Source organism: Mobula birostris, chromosome 5, assembly GCF_030028105.1.
Source record: "Mobula birostris isolate sMobBir1 chromosome 5, sMobBir1.hap1, whole genome shotgun sequence".
In the NCBI taxonomy this organism is placed as follows: Eukaryota; Metazoa; Chordata; class Chondrichthyes; order Myliobatiformes; family Myliobatidae; genus Mobula; species Mobula birostris.
The window spans coordinates 174,367,205-174,375,691 of record NC_092374.1 but is presented as its reverse complement, the minus strand read 5'-3'; the positions used below and the strand labels follow the sequence as shown (position 1 = coordinate 174,375,691).

At 56.0% G+C, this 8,487-nt stretch overlaps 1 protein-coding gene across 1 annotated transcript in view; it reads left to right on the top strand.

Annotated features, from left to right (window-relative positions):
* The window catches only part of LOC140198057 (nitric oxide synthase 1-like), a 79,188-nt gene that overhangs the window by 61,745 nt on the left and 8,956 nt on the right, over positions 1-8,487 (top strand). The window contains exons 19-22 of the mRNA XM_072258917.1: positions 1,044-1,234; positions 1,740-1,909; positions 3,351-3,561; positions 6,842-6,929. Coding sequence (XP_072115018.1) covers positions 1,044-1,234; positions 1,740-1,909; positions 3,351-3,561; positions 6,842-6,929 — 660 coding nt within the window. The remainder of the gene's footprint in view (positions 1-1,043; positions 1,235-1,739; positions 1,910-3,350; positions 3,562-6,841; positions 6,930-8,487) is intronic.

The window sequence follows — 8,487 nt, the reverse complement described above, 5'->3', positions numbered from 1 at the left end:
GTGTGTCTGGACTGCTGACCACGAGACAGGTGGGGGCCGGTTCAGGGAGTGCTGGACTGGGGCCAATCCTGCCCCGGGTGTGTCTGGACTGCTGACCACGAGACAGGTGGGGGGCCGGATCAGGGAGTGCTGGACTGGGGCCGATCCTGCCCCGGGTGTGTCTGGACCACTGACCACGAGACAGGTGGGGGGGCCGGATCAGAGAGTGCTGGAGTGGGGCTGATCCTGCCCCGGGTGTGTCAGGACCACTGACCACGAGACAGGTGGGGGGGCCGGATCAGGGAGTGCTGGAGTGGGGCCGATCCTGCCCCGGGTGTGCTGGGACCACTGACCACGAGACAGGTGGGGGGCTGGATCAGGGAGTGCTGGAGTGGGGCTGATCCTGCCCCGGGTGTGTCAGGACCACTGACCACGAGACAGGTGGGGGACGGATCAGGAAGTGCTGAAGTGGGGCTGATCCTGCCCCGGGTGTGTCTGGACCACTGACCACGAGACAGGTGGGGGACGGATCAGGGAGTGCTGAAGTGGGGCTGATCCTGCCCCGGGTGTGTCTGGACCACTGACCACGAGACAGGTGGGGGGGCTGGATCAGGGAGTGCTGGAGTGGGGCCGATCCTGCCCCGGGTGTGTCTGGACCACTGACCACGAGTCAGGTGGGGGCCGGATAAGTGAGTGCTGGAGTGGGGCCAATCCTGCCCCGGGTGTGTCTGGACTGCTGACCACGAGACAGGTGGGGGGCCGGATCAGGGAGTGCTGAAGTGGGGCTGATCCTGCCCCGGGTGTGTCTGGACCACTGACCACGAGTCAGGTGGGGGACGGATCAGGAAGTGCTGAAGTGGGGCTGATCCTGCCCCGGGTGTGCTGGGACCACTGACCACGAGACAAGTGGGGGTCGGATCACCAGCATGGCATGGGGTTGGGGGCCAGGCAGGGCAGCCCGTGGGGAATGGACGCATGATGGATGGCTGGGGGTGATGAGCACTGGGGGGGTACTGAGTCGCTGTGTCTGTTGTCTACACCGACCCTCCCCCCCCCCACCCCAGGCGGTCAACCATCCTGGTGCGTCTGAGAGTGAGCGGCGTGGAACTGAGCTACCAGCCCGGGGACCACGTGGGCATCCACCCCGCCAACAGTGAGGCCGAGGTGGAGCGGCTGCTGGAACGACTGCAGGATCTGCCTCCCCACAACGACCTGGTCTGTCTGCAGAGGCTGCAACACAGGGCCCAAGGGCAAGGTGGGTACAGAGCTCGGACCCGTCCTGACCCCGGACTGGGACCCTGGGACCTCTCCTCATGGTTTTCTGAAGTTCCAGCGGGTCCTCTTTCCTGACGTCAGCATCTTCGAGCGTATTAGCCTGTTTGTCTGATCCATCAAGGCATTGCACACTGAAGTGTGGTAGCACTCAAAGTAAACGTGTCCTTGTTAAATCCTTGGCAGGAGAGTTAACTGCTTTTGTAAGAAGGGCTTTAAATACTCAGGAGGAGATTTAAATACCTACTGGGAGGGGCGGGGATAAATACCTATTGTGGAGGAGAGTTATATTGTTAACATGGATGGTGTTAAATACCCAGTGAAGAGAGAGTCAAATACCCAGTGAGGAAAGAGTGAAATACCCAGCGAGGAAAGAGTTAAATACCCAGTGAGGAGGAGGTTAAGTACCTGGTGACCATTGTGAAGTCCTGCAGTGGATGGTGGACTGACATCCCCCACCTCTCTCTCTCCCTCCCCCACCCCCACAGGAAATCAGCAGACCTGGGTACAAGACTCTCGCCTGCCCGCCTGTACCGTGACACAGGCCCTGACACACTTCCTGGACATCAACACCCCTCCCAGCCCGGACTTCCTGCAGCTCCTGGCACAGCTGGCTGAGGATCCCACAGACAGGCAGCAGCTGGAGACCTTGAGTCAGGTCAGAGGCAGGGTCACGGTAGGGTAAGGGTGAGGGGTCACTCTGCGGTACGATGGGCAATGGTTCACTCAGTTCGTGGGACAGTGTCTGACTGTACTCCCTCCGACATCTGACTGTACCCCCACCCGCCCCCATCTAGCTCCAACTGTATCTTGTCTGGCATCTGACTGCTGTTTCCAGTGTCTGACACCCAACCGCATCTTGGCTAGTGGCTAGCTGTTGTCTGACTGTACACCTACTGATGACTGAGACTAGCCCCGGTCGCTGTCTGATTGTACCCTTGGCTGCTGACTGGCTGTATCCCAGCCGGTGTCTGAATCCTTAGTGTGTGGCTGTAACCCCAGCTGGAATCTGACTGTGCTCCCAGTTGGTGTCTGACTGTTTCCCCCGACCGGTGTCTGACTGTAACCCTGGCTGGTGTCTGACTGTTTACCCTGGTGGTGCCTGACTATCAATTTCTGCTCTGTGTACCAAGCCAGTATTTGACTGTTTCTGCCAGAGCTGTCCAACTATTTCCCCCAACCAGTGTCTGTATGTTTCCCCGGCCGGTGTCCGACTGTTTACCCCACTGGTATGTGACTGCCACCCCTGGTCAGTATCTGACCATTTACCACGGCCAGTGTATGATTGTTTCCCCTGGTGGTATCGACTGTTTCTCCTGGCAGATGTCTGACTGTTTCCCACTGTGGTGACTGACTGATTCCACTGGCTGGTATCTGACTGTTTCCCCGGACATTATCTGACTGCTCCCGCCGGCTGGTGTCGGACTGTTTCCCCCGGCCGGTGTCGGGCTGCTTCCCCCGGCCGGTGTCGGACTGCTCCCCCCGGCCGGTGTCGGACCGCTCCCCCCGGCCGGTGTCGGACCGCTCCCCCCGGCCGGTGTCGGACCGCTCCCCCCGGCCGGTGTCGGACCGCTCCCCCCGGCCGGTGTCGGACCGCTCCCCCCGGCCGGTGTCGGACCGCTCCCCCCGGCCGGTGTCGGACCGTTTCCCCTAGGCCGGTGTCTGACCGCTCCCCCCGGCCGGTGTCTGACCGCTCCCCCCGGCCGGTGTCGGACCGCTCCCCCAGGCCGGTGTCTGACCGCTCCCCCCGGCCGGTGTCTGACCGCTCCCCCCGGCCGGTGTCTGACCGCTCCCCCCGGCCGGTGTCGGACCGCTCCCCCCGGCCGGTGTCGGACCGCTCCCCCCGGCCGGTGTCTGACCGCTCCCCCCGGCCGGTGTCTGACCGTTTCCCCCGGCCGGTGTCGGACCGCTCCCCCCGGCCGTTGTCTGACCGTTTCCCCTAGGCCGTTGTCTGACCGCTCCCCCCGGCCGGTGTCGGACCGCTCCCCCCGGCCGGTGTCGGACCGCTCCCCCCGGCCGGTGTCGGACCGCTCCCCCCGGCCGGGTTCTGACCGCTTCCCCCGGTAGTGCCTGACTGTTGCTTTCTGCTCTGCTTGCAGGGGACTCACCGGTACGAGGAGTGGAAGTGGGAGAACAACCCGACAGTGGCGGGTGTGCTGCAGGAGTTCCCCTCGGCCCGTCCACCTGCCAGCTTGCTGCTGAGCCAGCTGCCCCTGCTGCAGCCCCGCTACTACTCCATCAGCAGCTCACCTGACGCACACCCCGGTCAGATCCATGCCACAGTCGCCGTACTGGAGTACCGCACCAAGGGTAGGGTCCTGAGGCTGACCGCGCTCCGGGTGTGGGCCGTCCCGAGCCCATGGCTCCAGTGGGTGCTGTCTCACCCTGGGGCTCAGGATAATGGCTATTCAGGGACATCTCGGAATTGACATCAATCCTCTCCCAATCCAAGACCAGACCCCTCCCATTCCTAACCCCCTCCCCACCAACCCAAACCGACCTCCACCTTCCCCCCAACCTAAACACCAACTCAGTTACCCTCCGAACTTTGCTGACCTCTGGGTATCAATCCCAGGACTCGCAAATCACTGGTTTGACCTTTGGACCCAAGTTCCTATCCTGAGAAAAAGACTATGAACAGCTACATGTATACCTCCTATGAGCTTCTAATCTGCGTAAGGTCACTAAAGTAGAACAGAGGGATCTAGGAATAATGGTGCATAGTTCCCTGAAAGTGGAATCTCATGTGGATAGGGTGGTGAAGAAAGCTTTTGGTATGCTGGCCTTTATAAATCAGAGCATTGAGTATAGGAGTTGGGATGTAATGTTGAAATTGTGCAAGGTATTGGTGAGGCCAAATTTGGAGTATTGTGTACAGTTCTGGTCACCGAATTATAGGAAAGATGTCAACAAAATAGAGAGAGTACAGAGAAGATTTGCTAGAATGTTACCTGGGTTTCATCTCCTAAGTTACAGAGAAAGGTTGAACAAGTTGGGTCTTTATTCTTTGGAGTGTAGAAGGTTAAGGGGGACTTGATAGAGGTATTTAAAATTATGAGAGGGATAGACAGAGTTGACATGGATAGGCTTTTTCCATTGAGAGTGGGAGAGATTCAAACAAGAGGACATGAGTTGAGAGTTAAAGGGCAAAAGTTTAGGGGTAACATGAGGGGAAACGTCTTTACTCAGAGAGTGGTAGCTGTGTGGAACGAGCTTCCAGCAGAAGTGGTTGAGGCAGGTTCGATGTTGTCATTTAAAGTTAAATTGGATAGATATATGGACAGGAAAGGAATGGAGGGCTATGGGCTGAGTGCAGGCTGGTGGGACTAGGTGAGAGTAAGAGTTCAGCACGGACTAGAAGGGCCGAGATGGCCTGTTTCCGTGCTGTAATTGTTATATGGTTATATGGTTATCAGACTAGAATATGAAAGCAATGATGTAATGCTGAGGCTTCACCATGTGAGTCTCATGGCTTCAATCATTCCAGCACTCAATATCTTTCTGCTGCTATTGCTTTTTGGATCATTTTCGCTCCAAGGAAAACAGTCCGAGCAGTCCCAGTCGCTCCTAACTCAAGCTCTTCAGGCCTGGCCACATCCTCGTGAATCGTTTCTGCGCCCTTTCTAGTTTAATCATACCATTTCTATCACAGAGTGACCAGAACTACACACAATATTCCAGCAACTCCAGGTGTTGTCTTAGCAGTGTTTTGTGTTGCCTCATATACTGCGCTCCATGTCCTGAATAATGAAGGCAAGAATGCCAAAATCCTTCACCACAGTGTCTGCCTGTGGAGCCACTTTCAGAGGACAATGTACTGCTACCTCCAGGCCTGCCTATACTAAAGCACTCTGATCTACTACACAAGGCCCTGTCACTTACGTTACAAGTGTCTGCCCTGATTTAACTTCCCCAAATCTATGGTTTTGAGATAAATTCTGTCTTCCTTTCCCTGCTCACTTTCCCGGCTGACCTAGATCCTGGTGTAACTTTAGTCAACCATCATCACTGTCCTCCGCACCCCCAATTGTGGGGTATCATCCACATACATCCGAACCGTGCCACATACCTTCCCATCCAAATCATTAATATCGGTGACAGAAACAACAGGGGACCCTACAGCACACGACTGGTCACAGGTCTCCAATCTGAAAAACAGCCCTCTGATTTAAAAAAGGACCCAGTGCTTTCCTGGTGCATCTGATGAACAAACTCTTCTCGGCCTTCCAGCCAGGTACAGGTATCCATTTTCAACAGCACAAAGCTTTGTGCCGCACCAGTGGCTTTTGGGGACCGTCTGGTGAAGGAAGCCGTTGAAATAAAACTAGAGGAAAAGAATTTTATCAAAGATGAAGGTCTCGCTCTAAGTAAAAACCGGAATTCAATTGTAAATAAGGTGGGACGGCGGAAACCTGATTGGATGAAGATTAACCAATCATGAGGGATGGATGAGGGAGGTACTGTATCTAGGCATCATCCCTGATGAAGGTGGCAGAGTTTGTCATCGAAATATTGGTTAAAATCGATAACCCTCTGATTCCTACCACCAATTCAATTTTGCAACCAAATGGCTGGTTCACCTTGGATCCCATGGATTCTCACCTTCCGGACCACTCTGTCACACAAAGTCTTCTCAAAGACCAGGAGAATGACCTCTATTACCGTGGCCTCTCTAATCCTTCTGGTTATCTCTTTAAAAATTGAATTAAACTCATAAAGGACAATTTCTCACACACACAGCCACGCTACGTCAAATCAATTCTTGCCTTTCCAAATGTAGCTGGATTCTATTTCTAAGTAACTTTTCCATTACTGATGTTCGGCTCGGAGCCTTAGTTAGAACCAGAATCAGGTTTATTATCACTGGCATGTATCGTGAAATTTATTAACTTAGCAGCAGCAGTTCCATGCAATACATAATCTAGAAGGGGGGAAATAATAATAAATATATAAATTACAGTATATGTATATTGAATAGATTAAAAATTGTGCAAAACCAGAAATAATGTATATTTAAAAAGTGAGGTACTGTCCAAGGGTTCAATGTCCATTTCGGAATTGGATGGCCGAGGGGAAGAAGCTGTTCCTGAATCGCTGAGTGTGTGCCTTCAGGCTTCTGTATCTACTACCTGATGGTAACAGTGAGAAAAGGACATGCCCTGGGTACTGGGGGTCCTTAATAATGGACGCTGCCTTTCTGAGACACCGCTCCTTGAAGATGTCAACTTTGTAGGCTAGAAACCAAGATGGAGCTGCCTCCAGTCATCTGGTATCTACCTTATGGCCATCAAAACTCTCTACCTGAATGCCTGCTGTATCTCCCCTAGTTTCTCATAGAGGTTTAGGCCCCACTTTGTCAGCACCCTTGGAAGTTATCCACTTTAATCATTAGTTCCTCTTTTATAATGTCAGTATGTTTCCAGAGATCACCGTTCCCTTCTCAGAATTCCTTACCTTCTCCGCAAGATTTACAGATGAGAACAATTCACTTTGCACCTCAGCAATGTCCCGTCACTCCATGCATGTTTGACTTCACCGTAGAGCAAAGCACCAATTCTCCTGAGTTACCCTGTGGCTGTTTGTTTTCCAGGTGGGACTGGTCCGGTCCGACAGGGAGTTTGCTCCTCTTGGCTCAACCGCCTCAGCCCCGATGACTCCGTCTTCTGCTTCATCAGAAGGTACCCACCCACTGCCCGCACTGGCTGTCAACACCACCCACTGCCGGCACTGGCCATCAACACCACCCTCTGCTACACTAGCCCCCAACACCAACCATTGCCTACACTGGCCGTCAACACCACCCATTGCCCGCACTGGCTGCCAACTCTATCCACAGCCCACACTGGCCCCCAGCACCAACCAATGCCCACACTGGCTGTCAACACCACCCACGGCCGGCACTGGCTGCCAACTCTATCCACAGCCCACACTGGCTGTGAACACCACCCACTGCCCACACTGGCAGTCAACACCACCCACTGCCCGCACTAGCTGCCAACTCTATCCACAGCCCACACTGGCCCCCAGCACCAACCAATGCCCACACTGGCTGTCAACACCACCCACTGTCCACACCGGCCGTCAACACCATCCACTGCCCACACCGGCCGTCAACACCACCCACTGCCCGCACTGGCCGTCAACACCACCCACTGCCCGCACTGGCCGTCAACACCACCCACTGCCCGCACTGGCCGTCAACACCACCCACTGCCCGCACTGGCCGTCAACACCACCCACTGCCCGCACTGGCCGTCAACACCACCCACTGCCCGCACTGGCCGTCAACACCACCCACTGCCCGCACTGGCCGTCAACACCACCCACTGCCCGCACTGGCCGTCAACACCACCCACTGCCCGCACTGGCAGTCAACACCTTCCACTGCCCACACCGGCTGTCAACACCTTCCACTGCCCACACTGGCCGTCAACACCACCCACTGCCCACACTGGCAGTCAACACCACCCACTGCCCACACTGGCCGTGAACACCACCCACTGCCCACACTGGCCGTGAACACCACCCACTGCCCACACTGGCTGTCAACACCACCCACTGCCCACACTAGCTGCCAACACCACCCACTGCCCACACTGGCCGTCAACACCACCCACTGCCCACACTGGCCGTGAACACCACCCACTGCTCACACTGGCCGTCAACACCACCCACTGCCCACACTGGCCGTGAACATCACCCACTGCCCGCACTAGCTGCCAACACTATCCACAGCCCACACTGGCCGTCAACACCACCCACTGCCCACACTGGCCGTCAACACCACCCACTGCCCACACTGGCTGTCAACACCAACCACTGCCCACACCGGCTGTCAAAACCACCCACTGCCCACACTGGCAGTCAACACCACCCACTGCCCACACTGGCAGTCAACACCACCCACTGCCCACACTGGCTGTCAACACCAACCACTGCCCGCACTGGCTGCCAACTCTATCCACTGCCCACACCAGCTGTCAACACCATCCACTGCCCACACTGGCGGTGAACACCATCCACTGCCCACACTGCCCACACCAGCTGTCAACACCACCCACTGCCCACACTGGCCGTGAACACCACCCACTGCCCACACTGGCCGTCAACACCATCCACTGCCCACAAAGCTATCAGCACCATCCACTGCCCACACTAGCGGTCAAAACCAACCTCTGCTACACTGGACCCCAATGCCAACCATTGCCCACACTGGCTGTCAACACCACCCACTAC